A 24,445-nucleotide genomic window follows, 5' to 3' on the forward strand; every position below is an offset into this window, starting at 1 on the left:
CTGTTTCTCGCAGAGCTCTGACAGACTCAGACGATGGTAATGGAAAAGAGTGAATGACTTTAGACCTCTGGTACGCCACAAGTCAAGCATTCTCAGTGAGATTTCTTAAGAGGGATTCCTTGCTGTCCACTTTCTCTCACTTGTCTTTCAAGACTAAAGGCAGACTCTGCCTTTACTTCTTCTTCTACCCACCTTGCCAGTTGAAAAATACTCTTTGATTGACAAGCTCCCTTCACTCTTACAACTCCTCTTCTTCATCCGCATCATTCCTACATCTTCTCATCTTCCACAGAACCATCAACAATGCCTAACCCAGCTACACCCAAGAAAGTGCTCTGCACTTTTCCCGACTGCCCTCGCCGTTTCAACACCGTCGAGGAGATGAAGAAACACAAGAGCTGCGCCCCTGAACACGAATACTGCACCCGCTGCGACGAGGACTTCGAGAACGAGGAACGGCATCTAATCCATAAGATCAAAAGCAACAAGCACATCGTCTGTCCCATCTGCGGCGTCGATTTTCGAAGCGAGGGCGGCCGTGACGGGCACATTCGCCAGGTAAGCTTTCCTCAACCCACCAGTCATTCTTCACCCAGACCATGCCATTTGTCACTTGAACATAATACCAACTGTGACGGATGGGTAGTACCACCGCGCCGAGCAAACCCTGACCTGCTATGGCTGCAAGGCTCTCTTCAAGACCGCCGGCGGCCTTATGCGCCACATCGAAGATGACGAGTGTCCCGAGATCACTAAGAGGCGTCTCCTCGAGGAAAGATCCAAGAAGATTATGATCAAGCAGGCTCTGGGAAGTGGCGTGGGTTCGCCCCTGCCCATCCTACCCCGTCCAGGCGATTTGGACGACGTCGACGGCGGCGTCAAGGTCAATCCACTGGAGTACGACAACCGCGAGGCGATGGCAAACCAGCCGAAGCCTGGCGAAGATGGTTCGGCTACATTGTCGCAGAAGCACTGGCCAGAGCTCAAGACGGCTGCCAAAGCCAGGGCAACGGGTAACCCCACGCCTGCTGACCTGATGGCGTTCTCTGACCTTGCCATAACGGACAAGGCCGGGAATGGAGACTGGAAGGGCAAAGGGAGACTCAGAACAATTCCGGAATCCGAGAGGGAGAAAGACGAGAACGAGCGTCCCTTTGGCGTGGGAGCCCCGGATGCTGGCCAGATCTTGCGCTTTCTGCAGCACAACTGGGACCCGACCAACTTTTTCGACTCGTACAGCGGGGAATACGTCTGTCCTTGCAGAGCACGCTTCAAGACCATGAAGGTGTTTGAGGAGCATATGTTGATGAAAAGTCAGGGCGCAAGAGGCATGGAGTATGTATGGTGGTCTGGCTCGGTTGTAACAAATGCTAACTACTACTAACCATATAGGTGTCCCGGATGTCATCGTATCTTCAAGACCACCGCGGCTTTGGTTGCTCACTGCGAGTCCAGTACTAAAAGATGCCAAATCAACGCTAACTCCCGGTTCAGTCAGATCATTGACGAGGTGAGCGCCGGAGTCATTCAGGCGGCGGGCTATATGCCAGATGGAACTGTGAAATATGAGGCTGGAAAACTGGAATTGACCAAGACGGCCACTATCGGCGTTGACCTTGAGAAAAACAAGTGGTAGTTGACAGACACCGAGGATCCTCCTCCTAGTTCCATCCTACCATGGCAATGGTTGAGGGCATAGGAATCGTGCAGCAAGTATTGCGATGGTTTTACCACTGATTCAGAGCCATTGCTGCATAGAATTCAGACTAAGTTGATCAAGATTGTGTTTTACAAAGTCAGCTTGATGAAAATTCAAACGAAAACTATTCTCAAAGCAATGGATGACATCGGAAAGAAAGTTAACGATATTCAAGAATTCGTCTCTATGGCCAGCAATCAGCTAGCAATGGGTATAAAGAGCATCGTAGGACAAACAGCATTGCCAAAAAGGCTTCAAGGCAAACAACACCAGCAGGAACCGGTATATCCATAGTTCATGACCTCCCCTCCTGATGGGCCCAAGTCCCCGAACAGCGATAACAACGCTTAACAGCACTCCTCACAGCACTCGAAGCAGAGGATACCGGCGCAACTAATCCACGTTAGCCAATATCAACAGTCAGCTAGTATCACGGGTTCCATACACTCCACAGCAAACATCTCCGGCGCCACCACCGCGGAGCTGCATCTTCATGGCCTCCTGGTTATTCTGTAGACGCAGTCAGTATTTAATCCCTGTTTGAGAGTACAAAACTGATAGAGAGGAACGAACCGGTTGCTCAGTCACAACACGCTCTGTAGATGGCGCCTCGGGGCTAGCGGGCTGCTGCATGGTGAGGGTGTTAGGGTCCCAGGTGGGTTGTTGCTGGGCGGGGGAAGCATCCTTGGAGGATTTGAAGAAGTTGAAGAGGCCCATTTTGTTATAGATATATGTCCTGTAAGAGAGAGTAGAGTTGGAATGAGTGCGCCTGTAAGGATGAGGATGAGATGCGGAGAGATCGGCGCGAGTTTGAATGGAAAAGAAGGCAGGTACGGGAGAAGGTGGGCAGTGGGCTTATGTACTTGCGAACCCTCACTTCCCCCGGTAGAAATGCCGGGAGAAAGATAAGAGTACAATAGCACCGCCACTAAGTTTAATAGTCAGAAATTATAGTGCTCAAATCGGAAGGTCAACGCTGAAACTGCGAAGACGGAGGAAATCATATGGTCGAAGTGGAGTGGACCACTCATGGCACAGGAGGAATCCACGCTCTGTGGCCTTCATTCAGCCTTGCAAACTTGCGTTGTCGGTGGGGTCCTCTTTGTCATTTTGATGATCTGCTGGGCTTGATTCGATTCCGTCAATTCATCTTTCATTTAGTGTCGCATCATTATTTAATTGACTTTGGAGCCGAGGTTGTCGAATTTCATCTTTGAGCGCTATCCTGTTGCCTGGAGATGTCAACAGAAGAAGCGCCCGACAGGCAATATGGCCTCAGGCGTTTACGATCCCTGTATGTCTTGCCTCATCTTGAGATAACATCAGCAAATCGCTCAGTGAGAATACAGTATACATGAGACAAGGTTGCCGAGCAGTCTCTCCGTGTCTCAGGACCGCAACCATTGTGGCTTGTTATCAGTTAGGCAACCTCATTTCCAATGATGCGGTGGAACCACAGGTCAAACTCCAATATTTGGTCTTGTTTGTGGCTAAGCTTTGCTCAAGCTCCATTTGTCCAGCTTGGCGGGGGCTATTCTTAGATACTGGCCGGTGCCGAAGGCCGAAGTGATCTCAGTCTCATAGGGCTGGCTGGCACAGTATTACGTTGCGGTCTACGTTCTACAATGACCATCTGTGTTGCTCAGGGTTGCAATCACCATAATCAGCGTCATTTCATATCTCGCCAGAAAATGAGGACTCAACAGCCATGTTGTGGAAATAGTAGCGCTGTACTGAAGAGCACGAAATCACGTGATTATTCATGGGCAGTAGGTCAATCATCATTCCTCAAATACACGTGCTTAAGGGTATCATATCTGTCTCTCAAGCTGAGACGTCTGATGGCTATACTCTGTACTCCGCATAGCCTCATATCAATTTCAATCCCCTCCTGGCTGGTGATGAGTTAACAGCTCGATCAGGTACAAGCTGACGGCCAACTGACAATTTTATTGTCAGATGACCTAGAAAGATGTATGATGGGCGATTTAGGCCGTGCCCATCATCCAACCTTGATGTGTTGCCTGAATGTACTGTTCGAGATGTACCATGAATCTCTGCCTGAAAGTCCAGGCAGCCGGAGAATGCCGACCAGACTGCATCTCTGGCTACTTCGGCCACCGTAAATTTTGCATCAACCACCATCGACACCGGTCTTCAATAGTTACCTACAGGACAACATTACCAAAATTCAGATCAATTCAAATAATCCCTGAACAAACTTACTTCCTCCGGGTTCACAATCTCAACCAGGGCAACTCCAACCAAAATGACCACAACCCCCCCTGAACAAGATATGGACATCCACTCCACCCGCGAAGCAGACTACCTCCGCTTCAAACACTACGCCGCCCTAACCTTCCTAATCGCCTCACCCGTGCTCATCGCCCTGCCCCCCAGAAAACTAGACCACCTGACCGTCCTCCTCGCCGGCGCCTTCTGCGTCTCCGCTAACCACCTCACCCGCGAACGCACAGGGCGGAGTATCGTCGAGCGCATCGAGGCGCGAATTACTTCCACCCCGTCACTGGTCATATCCGATCTCCCGAGCCAGCGGGCGCAGGAGGTCCAGGCGAAACTGCGTGCGGCGCGGGAAGCGCAGATCCGGGAGGGAAGTCTAGTGGGCGAGGAGCTGGAGAGGTTGAAGGCGAGGCGGGAGCAGGAGAGGGGCGTTGCGGAGCGGATTTGGATGGGTGGGGAGACGGAGGGGTGGAAGGAACGGCGGCTGAGGGAGGAGCAGAAGGCGTTGGAGGAGGGGAAGGGGTATGGGGATTTGATCAAGGAGCATATTTGGGATGTGTGGACGTGGGGGCAGAAGGATGGGGGGAAGGAGGAGGAGAAGAAGGAGTGATTATGCGGTGGTGGTGGTTTCATGGATGAAGTGTATGATATGGCATGTATATGTGGGTTTGGAAAACAGGAGTCTGGCGTTGGCCAATCTTAAATTCGAGCCATTGGGCTCCCTGAGGCACGGCCGCTGACTTACAGGTGGTGCTTGATATGAAACCTGTTGAATGGCAGAATTCATTCACTATGATACGACTATTGAAAAGCACTGTATTCTTTTGTAGCCCGGCTGGTATGTATTAGAATGTCATCTAGCTTTCCGTGACCAGGCAGGGATAGTATGCACAACGGAGTACAATCGGACCCTTCCAATTGTTTGCGTCGCGCATGAAATGCTAAGCAATCATACTCTGCAAGGTTCCAGGTCTGCCGCTGAGCGTCAAGATCCAGCCTAGAGCAATCTGTGCAGGAGCCACGCCTTTCCGAGCCGCGAGAGCCTTGACTCCGTTCACGAGCTTGACGTTCTGCTTCATGGCCTCGTCCTAGAATCGAGGCAGCTTCTTCCGGTGGTCGCCGTCCGGAAGGTCGGACGCTTTAGTGAACGCGCCGGCCAAGATTTCTCAGCCTAGAGGGGACCGAGCAATCACAGGGATACCAAACTCGGCGCAGGTTTTGAGTACGCCGCGTGGAGAGCATGCGCGTCCCAGATGGATAGTTCTACTTCTACGAGGGCAATAGGGTAGATTCCGTATCTGTTTGGTCATGAACAATTTGATTGCACATTGTCACTGGGAGCAGCAGGTTGAGAAGATAGTAGAGGACGTACGCTCGTTTGATAGTCTCTGCATCATTTACCTCGCTTAGACCAAAGCCCACAATCTTGTCTGATTTGACGAGATCTGCCAAGTATTCCACCATGTCCTCTATTCTAACGGAAGGATCCTGCCCTGCACACTGGAAGATGTCAGTCTGCTTCTTTCCACCCAGCGCCTCGAGGCAGGCGTTGACACTGCGAATAACGTTATGGCGGGAGCAGTCAAGCTTGCGCCCATCCGAAGACATGGCGCCCTTGATGCTCAGGAGAACAACAGTGGCACTCTCCGGATACTTGGAGAAGTATTCGTTGAGCAAATGGAGCGAAAACCAATGCCATCGCCTTATTGAACTCCATCTTCATATTTTTCAGCTTCACCTTCTCTAGGCACAGCTTCGATCTGAAAGGGTTGTGGCTCGTGGAATATGTGGGCGCTTCCAACTGGGTTGGATGGATCTCTTGGGCGTACTCGCTCAACTCGTGCTTGGAGAAGGCAGGAGTTTATATAATTTCGATCTTTTGGGACGGATTCAATGTCGTCACAGGTGATCCTGTAAACGTACTTTGTCGGGTGAACTGGGATGTAGATGACCTCGTATGGTCAATCCGAGTTGTAATTGACGATATCTTCCACAACGTCAGAGAGGTTATGATTACCTGGAGTACCCTTTATTTCACGCGGTGCCATATTGTTAGCCGACATTCTTAGCAAAGTGTCAGACGGGAGTAGTAGATATGCTGGGGTTTGAAAATGTTAGGATGTCCGCGATTTTACGCCGAGGAGAGTAGCGATCCATTTATAGAACTTAATATGGACGCGCCTGATTGACACTCTTTGGCCACGCTTGATACCAGGATAAGGATCAGCCAGAAGCAGGAAGCAACGAATACAATATGAATGATTGCGCCTGGTTGAGAAAGCTCAATAGAATATGAGTAAGGAGTAATACTACGTAACATTATTCTGTGACCTCAATGCTCCTCTATATGAAAGACCAGGATAAGCACAATAAGCAGGATCAGTATAATTAGTGTCTAGTGGCTAACAAAGATGATATCAGCTTCGTTCTACTTCCACTTACAGGACATGCCGACTTGTATTCCCTAGACAGTGTGCTAGTTCCAAGCCTTGCCAAGGACATCCAAAACCTGATCAACTGTTTGATGACGTCTATATGCTTTTGCCTCCAAAGAATATCCTGTCACATAGCAAGGCAATTATCGAGCTTCCTTCCTGAAGAGGAGAGAAGTATGATTTAATAAGATAGGCTGGATTCTGTGGAAGAATCACCATAAAAGGAAGGAGGAACAGTACGGATCTATGGAGTTAAATTTTGATTTAACTAATAAGAATGTGCGTACGGAACGCTTTAAAATAATTATAGAGAATGGAGAAAGTGATGAAGATCACCTCATAATAAGCTATAAGGGCTTATAACCTGTGAATGAGAGAGAATCTTATATTCTAACTATCTTGCTAGCTAAGAGAGAGAGAGATATCTACAAGCAGTGAAGTGAGAGGTTACCTTCATACATTGCACTATGCCTAAACTGGCAGTAGGTGAATGAGTAACGCTCACAGTCTTCTATGACAGGCACTACACTTGGCAAATTAATAGATTAGATATGTAAACGGGCCAGCTTCAGGTCTTAGGTACTAAAGTCTTGATTGTGGGCCTGCGGCACAGTCATGATGCGGCTTGGCTGTGATGAGATGCATACTTTCCTCCTAAACCAGTGAGTGAAAGACGGGTCACTAGATTTGTTAGACGACATGAGCTACATCTCAACGCAAATATGATCATTAACGACAGGATCTTTCCAGTAGCTGATCCAGAAATCAGCTGCACTGGATACATATAGAAAGATATAGTGATGTACTGATTACTTTAGTTTTATTTGGACGAATGTGTGTATCATATTACTAGACCTAACCTGTGCAACAGGCGGCGAGGACTTCTACCCCATGAAGTAGTTCTGTCGATCAGCTCTAGAAATCTATCTGTTGCCTGTGCGGTGACTGTAGAATATGCCTCCAATCTAAAGGCTTTTCTCCCCGTGATCGCCTCCAAAAGTTAGTCGAAGCCAATAGCTCAGGAGAGTCTCTTATCATCCACATCCATTTGTGCGCGAACCTCTCGGTGACCTCCCAGTTCTTTGGATCCCACGAGTCGCCCCACACAAGCAGCGTCGCGGCCGTGTTCCTCGTATCCCAGAATGCCATAAGGTCATGACACAGCTCATCATCATCGAACGAATCGCCTGCGAGAATGAGAAGGTCGCGCATGCGGGGAAACGGGAAAAAATCCAGCCATGGATGATGCGGGACCTGCAGCTGGATGGGGGTCGGGCGTAAGCTAGGTGGAATTCGTTCCGTGGTAAAACTGGGCTGCTGGAGATTGAAGACGGAAATGGCATCGTCGCTTCTCATCCATTCGGGGGTCATCCCGATCATGGTAATATTCTCGTTGATTGCTCGATGGACGTTAAGGCGGCACAGACTGATCAAGTGGTCTCTCTGTGGAGAGCCGTTCAAGTAGCTCTGGTAGGCTGCCGTTTCAAACCATTGCCGGAACTGCAGTGCATGAGGCGGAACGATGGCGCATGCGAACTTGTCATGTACTTCTGCGGTGGCGGAATAGAACTCGCGCAGAGATCTGTCCCAGGTGGATTCAATGGAAGAAGAAACAGAAGCAGGGGGAGCGAAGATGCTCGTTTCGGAATGCGGTCCTACTGGAATTACCCGCTTCCTCAAGCCTAGCAAGGTGGGTGTCAGCACTTGAAGTTTGTCTATCATCTGCTTGCCGGGGGTTGATGCTGTATCAAGTTCATGTTAATACGCACGATAGAGTCGCTGATTCAACCGATTCTGTAATTTCCTGCGCTCTTTTCGATCTATGACGCCCGTCCAATCATCCTGTGGTGCACGAACACCGGCTTGCTGAGGCATGCTCGCTAGTGGGATCATATCGTAATGCGGTGTATTTCTTATCATGGTTCGTATACACTCCATGCAACATTTGAATTTAGAACTCATAAAACCTGCTAGAAGGCGCGAAGACGGAGCCTAAATGCAAGACGCTGACAGGAATCAGCTACCTAGTGCCATTACAGGGATCCACAGAGGGGCGAGCGCCCAGAGGGCTCATAACCAGATATGCTCGTTACTTGAACTTACTTCCAACGAGATGCAGAGATGCTGTGGCTTATCAGCGACATTAGAGTTCTGCTAGCTAATGCAGGGTGCTTACGTCTCTAGCCTGATTTGGTTAACATGCCAAGAATAATATTGACTAGTTGGCAGAGAGCCAGAAAGTGTCTGCCTACCAGCTATGCAATTCCTATTTTCGCTGGGTGGAGGCATTAAGTGGCGTAGAGATCAAGTGTTAACCAGAATATGCACTATCATTCCTACTATGCTGGAAATGGAAGTCTAGACACCTTTTTAGCTTAGTGGTTTGATGGTTAATATCAAGACAAAATACAGATACAGACTGACTCTCTGAGCGGGGCGTCTTTCTCCGGGCGCTAATGCACCTTGCTTACGCCAAGCCAGACCCACCGCATCACAGAGGATCGGAGCTAGCGCCTCAAAATCAGCTCTACATTTGGATCGAGTCATCAAGCATGCGTGATTGGTTATTGAAATGAACACACGTGCTACTTCAAGTTAAATGAACAACCCCGCCGAAACCGGGGCACTCAGCATCTGCTCTTCTTGGATCTCTCCGAGCAGCGCATTGCCTGGGTAATCATCCAAATCCAAATCCACATAGCCCCGGGACGCCCATTTCCTGGCGGTGACGAAGAAGGAATGACCGTTGACGCTAGGGTCACTAAGTATCCGAAGTAGACACTGTCCTGCATCCTCAGTCGTGGCAAATTGGACCCCGACATTGGAGACGTGGTCAAACGTCTTCTCCGGCAGAATATTGGTTCGGACGTACCTAGCCAAGAATTTTCCATTAGCCATACGCCACACACGACGCCGGACGCCTGCATGACGCCACAGCACGCGCAATAAAGAGGTAGGTGACATACCAAGGGGAAATCACGTTGACCCGGGAGCCATAATAGTAGGTGGTCCTCCGTAGCGAATGCATGATGCCCCGCATGGCCCATTTGCTCGCACTGTACTGCGGTGCCCGGGGACAGTCCAGGAACGCCGCCCCTGAGCCGATGAAAATGAGGCAGGTATCCTCCTGGTCAAGGGTGGGCGTTGAACCGTTTTGGCGGATGAAATAGTGGGCGGCCAACTTGGCAGTGTACAATGGGCCCTTGATGTTAATGTCGATGATGGCCAAATCCGGTTTGGCAGGCTCCTGGTCCGGGTGTGGCTGCTCGAAGACTTCATCCGGGCGATGAATCCCGGCGTTGGCCACCACGTAGGCGATGCGGCCGTTTGGGGAGAGAGAGACTGCGTTTTCAAAGAGTCGGACTTGGTCATCCCAGCTGCCCGCGTCGCAGGGAACAAATTTCGTCCTTGATGAGGCAAGAAGGTTCTGGTCAGTGATGGACTATGCTTAACCCAGAGTGTCGAGGTGGATCCTACATTGGCAGCTCTGCCGCCAGGCGTTGACCTTTCTCCAAGTCGATATCTCCGAAGCAGACATAGACCCTAGTATATTACATTTTAGCTCCTGTGGGTAGATGATGAGCTGAGGTCTCAAGGAGTGTTCCATACCCAGCAGCAACGAGCGCCCGCACATAAGCTTCACCAAGACCACTCGCACCTGTGTGTCTGTAAGCGAGTGCAAAACCGTGTTATTATGAGATCATTTGAATCTGGTTACCTCCCGTCACAATGGCAGTCTTTCCCTTCACACTGCTGGGGTCAAAGTCCCGCTCACAGTCGACTGGCCCGGTGTGGATGTAAGGGGCCATGACGAATGAGGCTCGATCAGTAGATGAGGACGCGTACAAGTTGGCTTATCGGGGAAATGATAGAAAAACCAAGACGTTACGTGCACCCAAGGCAGCATAGCTCACGGAGAAGGACTCTTTTATCTTCCACAGGCAATGCCATTGCTGTGCCTCCGGTGTACTTCCGTGTTCGTATGATCCAAGGATTAGAGTCAGCCTTCCGGCTCAATAGACCGTGGATCATTCATGCAGCGAAACGGACTGGACTGGCCCCACATGTAAGCAACTCGCTTTTGGATCAAACTTGTCCAGTGATTTTCACCCCTGACTCAACTACCTGAGAACCAAGTGTCTCGGCATGACGACAACGTCCCTCATGATGTATCCTTTGCAAGGGCCTTGGTCTGCACTCTCCGGTGCAGATGATGTAGGAGCAATGGCGTGCAACCTCCCACCCCTCCAGCGTGCTTATTTATACCACCGGTCGACCTGTGCCTTGGACCTGAGACAGAATCGTTCTCTCCTTAATCTCAACTAGTCTACTAGACTTTTTCGAACGAGTAACTCATCGCACCATGAAGGTTTCGACAGCCCTTAGCCTGACCGCGCTACTTTGCGCAATATCGGCTACCGCCCAGAACCTCTCCTATGGCGCAGACAACTTCTACCGCAGTGACAGTGTCACCCTGCGGCCTATCACATTCAAGAACCAGTTTCAGATGACGGTGGCTGGCAACCTCTTTGTCCCCCACAGCCAGAACCTGACCGGCGGCGGTGATGCACCAGCTATCATCGTGGGCCATCCGATGGGCGCCGTGAAGGAGCAGAGTGCGAACCTGTATGCCACCAAGCTGGCGGAACAGGGATTCGTGACCCTATCCCTCGACCTCCAGTTTTGGGGTGGAAGCTCCGGGGAGCCGCGTAACGCCGTGTCGCCCGATCTATACGCCGAGGCCTTCAGCGCCGCGGTCGACTACCTCGGCACACAGAACGTTGTCGCCGTCGACCGCCAGCGCATCGGTGCAGTGGGCATCTGTGGCAGTGGTAGCTTTGTCATCAGCGCGGCCAAGATTGACCCGCGCATTCGGGCCATTGCCACCGCAAGCATGTACGACATGGGCGCCGTCAACCGCAACGGACTACGTCACTCCCAGGGTCTCACCGAACGCCAGGCCATCATCAGAGACGCGGCACAGCAGCGCTGGACCGAGCTGGAGGACCCGAGCCAGACCAAGTACACCAGCGGCACTCCGAACGAGTTGACTCCCAGCACCGACACCGTCGGGCGCGAATTCTATGACTTTTACCGCACCTCCCGCGGCGAGGTCACCCCCGCCGGATCTACCCCCGAGCTCACCACCCACCCTACTCTAACCAGCAACCTCAAGTTCATGAACTTCTACCCCTTCAACGATATCGAATCGATTGCCCCGCGTCCATTGCTGTTCATCTCCGGCGACCAAGCTCACTCCCGCGAGTTCAGCGAGGATGCGTATGCCCGGGCCGCTCAGCCAAAGGAGCTGCTCTGGATTCCTGGCGCCGGCCATGTTGACCTCTACGATCGTGTGGATCTCATCCCCTTTGACCGACTCACTCGGTTCTTCCAGACGAACCTCGCCCGTAATGGGACTGCTTCTAGCACTCGGTCAAAGCCTTGAGAAGTAAATAATCTAGTATGATCTAGCTACAGGTGCAGAGCGCAGTTGAATATAGACCAAAAAAAACGAGCTGCAGGTAACTTGCCTATATGCTTACTACGAATAGCTATCCTGTCTAACCCAGGGGCATGCATATATATATCTGAAGTATATTCTGAAAGAATATTGCGTACTCAGTAATTTCAAGGGGACAAAAGTCTACACATTCAATCAACTGGTGCAGGCTCAGCTTCAAGCGTCATGCCTTCTCTACCACAAACCGCGTGGCATCCTCAATAGCTCCAGACCCCAGTGCTTGCAAAGTCTCGTATAATTATTTTCATCTTGGCCTGCCTTCCAGTACATGTGCCACAGAGTGCAAGGGAATAGTACTACTACCTTCATGAATCGCAAAGCATTATCACGCCGTCACCTTTAACCGGAAACGGCCTAGCAGGAGCCTGTACGGAGGACTGATTGCTATACTACGAGAGTTAGGGTTTGACAGAGCACCTCAATATCTGGGACATGGAAGGCAAAAACGGCCGCCACGGTCCACCTCACGTCAATATAAGCACTATGGACCCCTAGTCTGTAGAGCCTATTGCTGGTTAAGTTATATAATGTGCATGGGAAGTCCTGTTATTAAGGTATACTTACTGAGGATAGTTATTGTTCTTGTCAGAAATGGCAGTACTGTACTGGGTTTGATTATCACTAGTAATTTGTACAGAGTTGATAGATCAATGAATTCTTCTCTATCTCCTAAGTGATCTGTGTACCATGAAACATTAAATCATATGATATCGGGGTTTCATCACAGAAGTCAGGAGACAGTAAATATCAGCAGACATAAACCTTACGTAGTAGCCATTTCCAATGTCTGCAATGTTCTAGAATGCAACAGCTTTCTAATGAAGTCGTCATTATGTGCCTTAACAGAGAAAGAACACTATTTAAATTCTTTGCACATATGTTTTCTTTAGCATTTACTTTGTACAATGTAATGTGCATGTACTCGTCCACTGCTATATCACAATGTCCACTTGACTAAAAGGAATTCATCCGTTCCACGATTCTAACTTCCAACTTGTGATTCATTCTATAGCTGAATCAGTATCAATTCCAGACACTAAGGATTCATGAAAACATGCCGAAACGATCGGGTACCGCATGGAAGCCACCATATGTGGAAGATGTGGCTCGAGGAAACCCACATGCCCAAGAGCAACTATTAGCCTACTTGAAACGATTTGGGTACTACCAAAACGAACGGGAGGGAACGCTGCAGGCCATCGAAGCGGGTGTCCGCAACTTTCAGCAAAGCCATCGACTACCTGAGACAGGAGTCTTTGAGCCTACTATGTTTGAGTTACTGGGACGGCCGCGCTGCGGTGTGCCCGATAATGGCATATCATTCGGATTTGTTCTCGGAGAGTCAAGATGGCAGCACACCAATTTAACCTTCGCCTTCGACAATTTTACCGCCGACATCAGTGAGCAGCAAGCGAGAAGGGAAATTCTGGACGCTCTGGCGGATTGGTCGAATGTGACGCCTCTGACTTTCGCTGAGCTACCCTCCACGCAGCCCGCTGATTTACGATTCATGTGGGCTAGTGGCAATCATGCAAATGAACCAGTCGAAAAAGACTTTGACGGGTTGGGTGGAGTGCTCGCACATGCTTTTTTCCCTCCACCATCAGGTGGCACGCTTGCCGGACAAATCCATTTCGATGAGGACGAGTTGTGGACAGCAACTGGGCTGCGGAATGCAGCCCTTCACGAAATTGGCCATGCACTTGGCCTAAATCACTCACCAGATAATCTGTCTGTAATGAGCGCGTTTGTCAACACGCTAGCCATCAAGCCACTCACGATGGACGATATCGTTGGCGTCCAGTCACTCTATGGCCAAAGGCCTGTTGGGCCGTTTACTTCTGTTTTTGACAGTGGAGGACATGGCATGCCGTCTTTCGATCTCATGTCAGACTTCGACCGTGCCTTTGCTTTCGATTTCGACCACAGTGGAGCGATGGATCACTTAGTCATGTATCGCCCAGGGCAGCAGGGGCTGATCACCATCGTCAAAAAGCAGAGCGACGGTTCGTTCACAGCGGTGTATACTTCCGATGCCATCGGTGGATACAAAATGCCGTCCAATTTGAATACAGACCAGGCGTTTGCCTTCGACTACGATCATAGCGGGTTGCTGGATCACATCTGCCTTTACCGTCCAGGACAAGGGAAATTCTGGATCATCGCACATGATACAGTAGATACATGGCGGGCTGTCTACAACAACGATGGGACCGGGATTGGTGGACTAAACTTCAATCTCGTTCAGGACCGAGCATTCGCTTTCGACTTCGAGCACATTGGAGCCCAAGACCACCTGTTCCTTTTCCGGAACGGCTCGGTTGGTGGGATCCGTATCCTCAAGAACGACGTAGGTACATTCAGGGTCGCATACAACTCAAACAATGGGTTTCCTGGGTCTGCCACTATCTACAACCACGTCGCAGTGCCCTTTGACTTCAACCACTCTGGTCTTATGGACCACGTCATCATCTATCTCCCCGGTAGCCACACCGATCCGTCGTTCCGCAAAATCGAAATCTTCAGGAATGATAATGGCACATTCAAGCCGGTGCTACAGAATCCCGACCTGGCCGATGGCATCGCAGGCTACAAACTCTTGTCTGTTAACATTCAGATGCTAGCTTTTGATCTCGATGGCAATGGGAAAACAGACTATCTCCTCATCTATGACCCGGGTAGTGGCCAGATTATCATCGCAAACCATAGGGGGAACGATTTTGTGCGCGCATACGACCAGGGTGGGTTCGCGGGAGGAGGAATCGGTAAATTTGATCTGAAAGATCCTCGGGACCGAATCGTGGCGTTTGATTATGACTCCAAGGGGACTCTTGACTATCTCGTGTGTCTTCGGCCTGGGACAGGAGATTTGAGGATTCTGAAGAACGAAAGGACTGTTGTGTAGGAAGACCAAGTGAACAGTCTAGCCATATCAAAAGATTCTGCCTTGAGATTCTGGGGGTTGTTCCTTAGTACGAATCGATGTACAACCTTCCTTGTAAGTCAACAATCTCCTGCCCATATGGTCTACTGCTCGGTACGGATTCGCCCCATGATCCAGCAGAGACTTTATGATGTACACAGTTCCGTATCCAATAGTGTAGGTCAGCGGAGGTTGGTTGACCAAATCAACAACGTTGGGGTGTTTGCGTTAACGCAGCATGGTATAATCACGGGTCCAAGCTTCTGTTTGGTCGGCCCCTGCTCGAGAAGCAACGACGGTATATCTATATCCCCATTCTTGGCGGCAGTGCTTAATAGAATCTGTCAGTAGTGGTAAAAGAAATTGAGCGCAGCTCCATGACTAACCAGTAATTAGCTACTACGACCCAAGGACGGTCTACATCCGCATCTACACTCTACTGTCCAGTCGACAGTAAGAGAAAGGAATAGTTGAAAGGAAACTCGAGCATTCCATTCAAAACTAAAAAAAAAAAAAAAAGAAAAACTTGTAACAAAATCAACAGATACAACAAAATCCCCCCATTCGGGCAGTGGATCAAGGAAAACATCTTCGTAACGTTTGTCGTTGATCGAGGTAAAAACCTTGAACGGGATACATCAAGATAACAAGAAACCCCATACAAATCAGTCCTCCAGCTGTCTTTTTTTTTGTCTTTTGATCAGCTTTTACCATGTTTTTCAAAGTTTCTCATCTCTCTTTCTCTTTCGTCCCCAGATAAGACGGTCTCCCACGATGTGGTGAGATCCATACAACGACTCAGCAGGAGCTGGTCTCAGTGAGCCAGTCCTTTCTTCATCCCCAGGAAAATAGAAAATTGTTCTCCCACATCAAGTGTGGTGAGAACTGTCAACTCTCATAGGAGATAGTCCCTGTAGGCTAGTCCTGTCTCTCATCCCCTGATATAAAACTGTTCTCCCACTTCATGTGGAAAGGACATTGAAAAACCGGAGTTGATCACTTGGATCAATCCTCTCTTCTCAAACAAAAGCTGTCTCCCACTTCATGTGGATGAAACTACATCTTCCCCAGAAATCCCTTGATGGGATGTTTCAAGATGTCTCTTGACTGAGACGAAAAAGTTTCCTCCGCTGGGATTCTCCCAATCCCATGGCCGGCGCCGGCCGATTTCCTTGTTCACTTTGTTCTTTGACTGATTGTTCAGTCGGTAACTGGAGGTCGAAATCCGATCAAATGTTCAGTCGCTGCATCGGAGCAGTGGATAGGCGAAGGTAGATTAAGTTGAACGAAAAGGGTTGCCATAAGGTTGTTGTAGTTGGTAATGTGGTAAGATTCGAAAATGGAATTGGCTTGTCGCCCGCAGATTGATTGTATCGACTCGACTGAAGGTTTCTCGGTTGTCGGTTTGTGGACCGGTTGGATTGTTTCGACGATTTGAACGATTAACCACCATGTTGACGCTGCTAGCCCAAAGTGACATTCGAAAAGAGAGAGAGTCGAAGTCGTGAACGAAGGCGACCCGGCCGACACCTATTGGGGCCCTCAACAGGGCGGCCAGCAGTCGCAAAAGCATCGTTCAAATGGTGTGTGCAGGTGAAACCTTTTTCTTCGTTGTTTTTGTTCTTTGTGATTGTGATGTTGTGGCTTTCATGGAGGTTTCGTTTTTCCCGGTCAGAACAATTATGCGTTTTTTGTTGTTGTTCTCCCGTCAGGCATCACAAGCAGTCAAGCAATGGTGGGTGGGACGTGACATTGCCAATGCCAACGTCCCGAGGTATGTCAGGTTCGCGGGGGGTTTGGCGTGCCAGTGCCCAGAATGGACAGTTTGCTGGGCTATCCTGGCCCCCCGGAAGTAAAAAAAGACAATTTAGAAGTAGAAGGGGGCACCAACCACCTGGAGGCCGGTGGTGGTGCTCCCCTGAGCCTCCTCGTTCACAGCGAGGTTCAACATGGCTGTGGCCTGGGAAATCGTCAGCAATTGCTGTCAAGAAAAGTAGGGAGAAAATTGAACTCACAATCCAGTTCATTGCCAAAGCCCCCTGAGCAAAATACTCAGCCCTCTATAAAGGTGTGAGTATGCTAATCATAAACCTCGATTTCGACCTAGGACAGGAACTTACCTCTTCGGGGAGGGGATGGGCGTCTGTCATGACCACGTCTCTATCTTCTTCAGCCGGGGCCGTGATGGGTGCAACAAATGCGTCCCTCATCACAACGTCACCATCCCGGGTGCGTGTGAAAGCAGTACGAAGCTGCTGTGCACGACGCTGGTTGTTGTGGTTATTGTTGTTGTTGCCCGGGTGTCTAGGCGCCTATTCTTTTGTCAGCTTAATAGTCGTTAAAGGTCGAACAGGAAAAAATGTACAGCGTTTTGCCGAGGCTGTCTGTTGTTGGGCAAATTGCCCTGCCGTCTGGAGTTGTTCCCACCCTTGCGGGTGTTCGCCCCATTCGGATTCGGAGTATTAGGAGAACGACGAGGCTGCTGGTTGGGTCTCTGACCTCCAGCGTTTTCTCCTCGCCGTCTGTTCCCACGAGGGGACTAGAGGAAGTCAGCTTTGTGCCTCAGATAATGGGACAAAAGGGGGAAGTAAAGCTACATTCTGGTTGCGATTCACGCGACCCTAGAAGCCAATTAGCAGAAAGTACATATCACAACAGGGAGACAAACACTTACATGTCCATTGCGGTTGGGGTTACCGCCAAATTGTCCAGTTCCGTTCGGTTGGTGGCCATTGGAAGCAGAAGCTTGAAGAAACCGGGCCATGTCCCCGCCGAAAGTGTGAAATCCGTTGTTGTAGAAAGCCATTGGGTTTTTGGTCTTCCTCGGAAAAAAGGTTATAAAAGAAGAACAGTTTCAAGAGAGTGAAGGTGAAGCGGAAGTTTTTTGGGCGAATACCACTGCTACCGGCTCTGGTCGGTTTAGCTTACTCTCCAGAACGGATCCCTTTATTTCCTTCGTGAGTGAAAAAAGTTTAAAAAAAAGTTAACGATCTAAAAGCAGATTTGGTTTGGCTCTTGTTTTGTTTTTTGGAGTCCAAAGTTTGAAAATTCAAAAACTATTTGAAAAGCAACGCTCCGATTTCAGCCCCTATTGAGAGACAACGTATAGTCAGTGGGTGCGTGAGGTGAAGGTCTGCGGTGTGGAAATGTAATAAAGAGCTCTTGTGGTGTTCTTTGGTTTCTTCGAGTTGGAATCTGGAATAGTCACTTGATACCTGATGGTAGCAAGTAACTGAGCACACGGTTTGGGGCTGAAGAAGAAAAGAAATCAGAGAGAGTCGCGGGGCAGATTGATGAGCTTCTTATAGATGGGGGAGCTCCAAGAGAAGATGTAATACCTCGTCGAGACCGTGGTTCTCCATTGCAGTAAATGCGTCAGAAAGACGGTTGACATGAAGGCAGCCATGCCTACCAGAGCTGAGAGCGCTCGAGATCATTCTTTTTCTCAGGATCTGTGGGCGAGAAGGTGTGTTGTCACCTTTATTCCCCCAGATTGTATGGGTACCACATTTCCTGTTCCTGAATTTTCCGGGGAAATAAGCTTATCAGCGACGGATCTACCTAAAAATAGCATGTCAACCTGCATTTCCGCAGAAAATAGTCCAATCATATTCGATGCTTGAGAATCTTTCCTCAGGGTTCTCGTTCCACTATTCTACATCTTTAATGATTGGTTGAAGCTTGAGAATTGTGTTCTGTACATCATACTTAGAGAATGTCTTTCCTTAGAAAGGAAGAAAGACAACATACCAGCTCTGGGTCATCCAGTCAAACTGGTAGAATTAACTCGAAAAGCTTAACTCTGTCTTTTCGTTCCTGACTTTGATACCTGCTCGCTGCCCTCATTGGGGAGACAGAGCATAGTAAATCCGCAGCGTCCAATAGAGTCCACAGAAAAGAGTTGACTTGAGCAAGCTTTTATCAATCTGCTTGTTCCTGACTTTGTTGGCTCATCTTCTTTATCCTGTTCAAGGCAGAACGAATAGAAAGAAGAAAGAAGGTACGAGCACAGGTACAAGCTCTATACGTCCAGAACTCCTTGGAACATACTCAACAAGCTTTTCTCCGTCTTTTCGTTCCGTTCTTGAGACAAGGTTTCTGCTTAAAATAGAACGAAAAGACAGAAGACCAAGTCAGAATCGTCCAATTGAACTCGCAGGATCAGCTCAGGAAACTTTTCGCTGTCTTTTTCTCGCTTCTGACGTCGATGTCTTTTCGTTCAAAATCTCTGGGTCGCGCTTTCTCCCTCCAATTTTGCCACCTGATGTCTGCGAGAAAGAATCGGGGGTCTCAGCGCTCCCCTCGTCTCCTGCACCACTAGTTTTGACCTTCTTCTTCCTAGGCCGCGCGACGCCGCCAGGCGACGAGGCAGAAGCGCTCCCGTTCGACGCTAGACTATCCCGTTTCCTCTTTTCTGGCTTAGCATCTCTCTGTTTGCGCCGCTCCTCCTTGATTTTCAATCGCCGCTGGACTTCCTCTGAAATATCCTCCGTCTCTAATGCCACAGGCATCACATCTGCGACTTCCTGCTCAGCGCCGGGAATAGCTAGGTCCAGCCGCTTGCGCTTCGAAGACCGAGAAATCGCCGCGTACACCCCGTCCTCCTGCGCCTGCATCAGCTGGGCCTCTGCCTGCATGACGTCCACGTCCTCATCCGCATCCTCGTCCACTCTCGCCCGCTTTTGCTTCTTCCCTCCTCTTTCTCTTTCTTTTGGGTGATTACTTCGTGACGAGTCACTATTGCCATTTCCCGCTGCCTCAGGCACACCAGCAGAAGGATTCCGCGCTTCGTCCTCGTCAATTCCCTTCTGCCTCCCTAGATTTCGGCTGAAACCGGGACCAGACTTACTATTCATCTGAATGACCCATTAGAACCAAAGAGAAGTTACCAGAACGGGCTAAAGATGACTCACGAGCTGTTTCTTGATTACCCTGAATTGCATCACTAATTTATTCGTCTTGTCGGCCATCGAGGAAACCAGTCGGAAGGAGTCCCCGTCGCCCGCGACTTGGCTCTTCACACCATTCAGCATCTCCAGATGAGACAACAGAACGGACTCATGCTGCTTGCAAATCTTTGTTTTCAATTTCAGTCAGTAATCGGCCTGTTACGTTGTATCATCTATCCGGGTAGTATGCATTCATCCACCCACCTCCGACCATGAGAATAGCTTGCGCTGTGCGCCAAAATTTTTGAATTGAGGATTCCCGTTTGCTTCATCGCTAACGTCTTCAACAAATGGGCTTAACGGGTGCTGGGGATTGCTTGATGGCATTATGCGCAGCCTTTCAATTTTGACCCTGCGTTGAATCAAAGCCCGCAAATCCTTCGATGATCGACGGACCTGTCAATATAAGCCGAGGGTCCCGCGCCAAGACTCCGCTACTGTCGACCATTCACATTAGCGCTCATTAGTGCCAGATGTGGAGTTGTCCTGCGAACCATTTCGCATGCAGAATTTCGGAGTATCTACGGAGTATGGTCCAACTACACTTCTCATCACTGTCGCGCTGTTTTTATTCGCCAGCGCATATTGATCATAGAACTCATATATAGATTCCATTTTTGAGCTCCACATGTTAACGCCAGAATTATGTGCTGTACTATAGTGATATCCTGATGTCCTGTGACCATGTGAATCGTACATAACCAGATGCAAAGTCTCATCTTCGCCAATACGCCATTCTAAAGCATCAATCATGCTCCCACACAGCCCAATAGTCATACAGACAGTCCCCCTCAGCATTCAAATTCCAGCCAACTACCATGCACCAGGGTCAGAATCGAACCGAGAAAGTTCTTTCTGCGCATCTTCGACATCCTTCTTTGCCTTCATTCGCATGTAGAAGATCGGACAGTCTCGAGAGGAGCAAATTACCTCGCAGTGCAAGCTACCCTGACAGCGCTGGCATTGAGTCCAGAGCCGTCCAAATCGGACCTCGAGGTCCGATACTTTGGTCAATGTTTTTGTGTAAAGCTCGCCAATTCGAGGGCGGCAATGTGCGCAAACAGCGCCGGCCATTTCTTCTTTACCAGAAAGAGGCTTCTTGCAACCCATACATGTTTGGGTCTTCTTCGCAAACTTCATCAGACCTCCCAAGGTAGGCGCCGCCACTGAGATGGACCGAGTGTGTTCACCAGTCAAAAGCTGATTGGCTTTCTTCTCACCAAGAATGGGTTCGAAAATACGACCCAGAGGATTCGCCAGTTGGTTGTCAAGGTAATATTTTGTGTCGATCGGAATGTTGTTCTCCAGAACGTATATAGGATCTTCAGACTTCTCGTAGTTCTTCGAGCCTCCAGCGCCCTTGACAATAACATAAGCCACACGGTCGCCGAGAGTTGGCGCAGAGCCTGCGTCACGCTTTCGCATCCGCTCCGCCAGCTCAACGTGTGCCTGCTTGGCTGTATAGTCGGCTTTCGAGAGCGCTTTGGTAATCACAAGCTTTGACATATCGATCTTGTTCTGCAGGAGATCGGAGATGGTTTCCTTGACGTAACTGCGCATCAAGTCAGCGAAGAGGACAACATGGAGGGATAAGCCATCACTTACTCCTGAGCGCCATCGATGTCTCTCTCAATCAAAATCTTGTGCAGCACCGTCTCGATGACATTCTGAACCAACAGACAGTTATCTCTACGGACGGTTTCAATACCTTTTGTATCCATTTTATCGAACTTGTTCGGGTTGGTCCAGTAGAGCCCGGCGTATCTCTTCTTGTTAATTAGAAGATAGGGGAAGTAAACCTTCTCAAACTCGAGTTTGATCGGTTTGAGAAACTTGGAAGAGACATAATCGGCTGCCTCCTGTCCGAGTTTCATGGCCTCTTCCAGTTCAGTCACGCCAAACTTAACCATGACCGAGTCGGTATCACCGTAAATGACCTTGGCATCATGGGAGTACCCATTAGCGATAGTGTATCTGGCTTCAACCTCCTGCTTGGTCTTTTCAATCATTTGACGTCCGTAACTGGTGGTACTACTCGCAATAGGAAGGCAGGGCAGCTTTCCGACTGTGGCACCAGTGAGACCGTACACACTGTTGGCGCTGATCTTCAGAGCCAGCTGTCTTCCGTTCAACACTGCTTTCTTGAAGGGATCCGTTTCGACGGCCAACTCCTTTTTCGCCCGTTTCCGAGCAGCAAGCAATTCTTCCAGAATTTGCGATAGGAGGCCTTTGCGCACTTTTGTTGTGCAGAACATGTCGCCGTTCGGGGTCACAATGTAGTCTTCATCTTTCTTGAGCTTCAATTTCTCAACGCTATTCTTGTTTAGCAGGGTCGTGTAGCATAGGTTATGAGCTTGGATAATCGAGGGATATAGAGACGCGAAATCGAGGGTCGCAATCGGAACACCGTAGTACCCGCGACTTGGTTCAATAACGGTAGCCCCTTCGTAGTCTTGTTCGTCCGTCGACTTCATATTCGGGATGACAAGCTGTTGCTCAAGGGCTTTGCGAAACAGTTGACTAAGGAACTTGACTTGCTGACCGCGAGAGAGGAGAAAGTTGAATGGTACACCCGTGACTCTCGCCATCTCAGTATAATTGACCAAGCACATCAGCTTGTCCATCAGCCGTTGTGGCAAGTACGCATCCTTCAAACAATACACGGCTAATCGCCGCCTCGAGTCAGGAGTTCCATTGAACAGTTCCGTGATCATCGTATGGTGGACATCCTCTTTCTGCTCCTTAAGGAACTCGTAAGAAACGGAGTTCAGCGTGTAACTTCGCAAGTGATAGTCTCTTTGGACCAACTGCAGAAGATCGAGCTGAATCCTTCCGTTAGTGTTTGTTGCCTTCGTGTCTCGATTACCCATCTGCTTGCTGGAAAAGTTTGTGGACGTCGCCTGCGACGCCATGCCCTTCAGACGTGTCCAGTATGGGAATCCAGTGCATTTGAGATGCTTTGCCCGGTCCAAGAGATAGGGAAAATCGAAGTTGGCGATGTTATATCCGATGATCACATCGGGATCGACCTTCTCAAGGAAGTCGCGCCAAGCCATCAGCATTTTCTCCTCTCTGTCGAATTCCAAGATCTGCGTGTTCACAATCAAACTACACGTATCCAGAACGAAAACATTCCGAATGAATGGTTTCGATTCTCCATAGCGGGTGACAACGTTTGCTATCTGGATGACGGGGTCATGATTCGGCTCCGGAAAGATGCCTTTGCGTCCGGCGCACTCGATATCGAAGGACAGGATGCGAAGAGGCGCCATCTTAGCCCATTCACCATTGGGCGGGTGAGAGATCAGGTCACGATAATCGATAACGGCTTCAATCTGACAGTTTGATAATTTCTCCCGAGGGCTGAGCAGGCGGTATTTTCCGGCTTTTGCCTCCACCCATGACATACCAGCAATGTCCGTGTCAATCATGAATCTGAGAAGGTACTGGATATTGTCGAATGTGAGAATACCAGCATCAGCGTTACTCCACAAGCCCTTGTAATTCAAGCCTTGCGCATTGTTCTCCAGCGCACTTCGGACCTTGCTGATGAACTTCGGTTCCGTGACGGTAATCTTCAGATAATAACTCTTCTGATTTCCTTGAAATCCATAAATGTTCTCTCTCATTGTTATTTGAACCGACTGAATGACTGGTTGAAATTGTCCTAGTTTACTCTCGAGAAAGGCACGATAGGGATCACAATCTTCCTTGGTGAAGTTCACTGGCGCCGCGATATAGAGGTAGTGCTGAAACCCGGTGACGTGGAGCAAAACTGATTGCCCGGCCTGCATCAAAACCATTAGCAAACCAAGCCGACTGGCAGTGAGGGAACAAATCTACCTCTGTAACACCGAAAAGTCTAACAGCTGTCTTTCCGCCGGTAATCGTTCCCTCTTCTGCATCAATCTGCTGAAAGCAGATGTTATCTTTGGTCTCATCAAAGTCCCCCAAAGGTGGCCGCTCCCATTGTTGGTCCTTTTCCGAGTTGCTATCTTTCAGTCCGTTGATGTCCTGGGTCAACTTTTCCAGAACTTCCTCTTCGAATTGGCTCTTCTGGGGCTGACTTGAGCCGAAGGATTTCCGCAGGCCATTCTGCGATAATGGATTAACTGTGGCAGAGAGTTGTGCATCGAGCTTTCGTTTCTTCACTGTGCCGGGGGTGTTCGGTACGCTGCGAGGATTATTCGTTGCATCACCCAGAACCCGCTTCTGGGGCATTGCGACGGCTTCAGGCATGGTGGCGGATCATACACGAAGTCTCGTAATTCTGTTGATGGGGAAAAGGGCCGTCAATACGAGAAAGAAACAGGGGTCAAAGGGCTTTAGAAAGTCGCATAGATGGAAATGTTATCGGCGGACAATGCGCTCCCCGATTCGGGAAGTCGTGTCCTGGTCGCGCCTCGAACGTGACGCTCTTTACGCGTGTATCAGATCACGTGCCTGACGTCGCGCCTCTTCCTACACCAACTGACGGGACTCTATTTTGCTTAAATTACTGGAAGCAAAGTAAAAGAAGTCGGGCTTTATCAAAGACAATCTCCAAACGATGCACCAGATGGAATATTATTGATTTTCTGGGCACTATCTTGAGGAATCGGTCGCAGCTTGCCTGCTTAAATGTCGGGTTGGAAAGCCAACTTGAGGTTTCTCTGATTGCAGAGCATATCTAGGGAA

The 24,445-nt window shown here is 49.4% G+C and overlaps 11 protein-coding genes across 11 annotated transcripts; 4 read left to right on the forward strand and 7 right to left on the reverse strand.

Annotated features, from left to right (window-relative positions):
* Nucleotides 1–303: 303 nt before the first annotated feature.
* Nucleotides 304–1,636, forward strand: NFIA_091800 (putative C2H2 finger domain protein; the record flags this gene model as incomplete). The annotated part of the gene is made up of 3 exons (XM_001261116.1): nt 304–558; nt 647–1,335; nt 1,393–1,636. The coding sequence occupies 3 exons, from the start codon at nt 304–306 to the stop codon at nt 1,634–1,636; spliced, it is 1,188 nt and encodes a 395-aa protein (XP_001261117.1).
* Nucleotides 1,637–2,046: 410 nt separating this feature from the next.
* Nucleotides 2,047–2,416, reverse strand: NFIA_091810 (uncharacterized protein; the record flags this gene model as incomplete). The annotated part of the gene is made up of 3 exons (XM_001261117.1): nt 2,047–2,092; nt 2,145–2,209; nt 2,273–2,416. The coding sequence occupies 3 exons, from the start codon at nt 2,414–2,416 to the stop codon at nt 2,047–2,049; spliced, it is 255 nt and encodes an 84-aa protein (XP_001261118.1).
* Nucleotides 2,417–3,968: 1,552 nt separating this feature from the next.
* On the forward strand, nt 3,969–4,550 carry NFIA_091820 (uncharacterized protein; the record flags this gene model as incomplete). The annotated part of the gene is made up of 1 exon (XM_001261118.1): nt 3,969–4,550. The coding sequence occupies one exon, from the start codon at nt 3,969–3,971 to the stop codon at nt 4,548–4,550; it is 582 nt and encodes a 193-aa protein (XP_001261119.1).
* A 331-nt stretch (nt 4,551–4,881) lies between these two features.
* On the reverse strand, nt 4,882–5,548 carry NFIA_091830 (uncharacterized protein; the record flags this gene model as incomplete). Its single annotated transcript, XM_001261119.1, has 3 exons — nt 4,882–5,028; nt 5,142–5,238; nt 5,313–5,548. The coding sequence occupies 3 exons, from the start codon at nt 5,546–5,548 to the stop codon at nt 4,882–4,884; spliced, it is 480 nt and encodes a 159-aa protein (XP_001261120.1).
* A 1,742-nt stretch (nt 5,549–7,290) lies between these two features.
* On the reverse strand, nt 7,291–8,250 carry NFIA_091840 (DUF3425 domain-containing protein; the record flags this gene model as incomplete). The annotated part of the gene is made up of 2 exons (XM_001261120.1): nt 7,291–8,117; nt 8,145–8,250. 2 exons carry the CDS (start codon nt 8,248–8,250, stop codon nt 7,291–7,293), a joined length of 933 nt encoding a protein of 310 aa, XP_001261121.1.
* Nucleotides 8,251–8,970: 720 nt separating this feature from the next.
* On the reverse strand, nt 8,971–10,184 carry NFIA_091850 (putative short chain dehydrogenase/reductase; the record flags this gene model as incomplete). Its single annotated transcript, XM_001261121.1, has 5 exons — nt 8,971–9,247; nt 9,342–9,782; nt 9,853–9,918; nt 9,985–10,033; nt 10,094–10,184. The coding sequence occupies 5 exons, from the start codon at nt 10,182–10,184 to the stop codon at nt 8,971–8,973; spliced, it is 924 nt and encodes a 307-aa protein (XP_001261122.1).
* Nucleotides 10,185–10,738: 554 nt separating this feature from the next.
* On the forward strand, nt 10,739–11,821 carry NFIA_091860 (alpha/beta hydrolase; the record flags this gene model as incomplete). The annotated part of the gene is made up of 1 exon (XM_001261122.1): nt 10,739–11,821. The coding sequence occupies one exon, from the start codon at nt 10,739–10,741 to the stop codon at nt 11,819–11,821; it is 1,083 nt and encodes a 360-aa protein (XP_001261123.1).
* Nucleotides 11,822–12,950: 1,129 nt separating this feature from the next.
* Nucleotides 12,951–14,801, forward strand: NFIA_091870 (matrix metalloproteinase; the record flags this gene model as incomplete). The annotated part of the gene is made up of 1 exon (XM_001261123.1): nt 12,951–14,801. The coding sequence occupies one exon, from the start codon at nt 12,951–12,953 to the stop codon at nt 14,799–14,801; it is 1,851 nt and encodes a 616-aa protein (XP_001261124.1).
* Nucleotides 14,802–16,686: 1,885 nt separating this feature from the next.
* NFIA_091880 (uncharacterized protein) lies at nt 16,687–17,625 on the reverse strand (the record flags this gene model as incomplete). The annotated part of the gene is made up of 3 exons (XM_001261124.1): nt 16,687–16,779; nt 16,940–17,131; nt 17,494–17,625. 3 exons carry the CDS (start codon nt 17,623–17,625, stop codon nt 16,687–16,689), a joined length of 417 nt encoding a protein of 138 aa, XP_001261125.1.
* A 1,360-nt stretch (nt 17,626–18,985) lies between these two features.
* On the reverse strand, nt 18,986–20,095 carry NFIA_091890 (uncharacterized protein; the record flags this gene model as incomplete). Its single annotated transcript, XM_001261125.1, has 3 exons — nt 18,986–19,675; nt 19,733–19,894; nt 19,973–20,095. 3 exons carry the CDS (start codon nt 20,093–20,095, stop codon nt 18,986–18,988), a joined length of 975 nt encoding a protein of 324 aa, XP_001261126.1.
* Nucleotides 20,096–20,581: 486 nt separating this feature from the next.
* NFIA_091900 (DNA-directed DNA polymerase delta POL3) lies at nt 20,582–24,007 on the reverse strand (the record flags this gene model as incomplete). Its single annotated transcript, XM_001261126.1, has 3 exons — nt 20,582–21,320; nt 21,374–23,556; nt 23,612–24,007. The coding sequence occupies 3 exons, from the start codon at nt 24,005–24,007 to the stop codon at nt 20,582–20,584; spliced, it is 3,318 nt and encodes a 1,105-aa protein (XP_001261127.1).
* Nucleotides 24,008–24,445: the final 438 nt, after the last annotated feature.

This window comes from Aspergillus fischeri, genomic scaffold (genome assembly GCF_000149645.3).
Source record: "Aspergillus fischeri NRRL 181 1099437636264 genomic scaffold, whole genome shotgun sequence".
NCBI classification, from domain to species: domain Eukaryota; kingdom Fungi; phylum Ascomycota; class Eurotiomycetes; order Eurotiales; family Aspergillaceae; genus Aspergillus; species Aspergillus fischeri.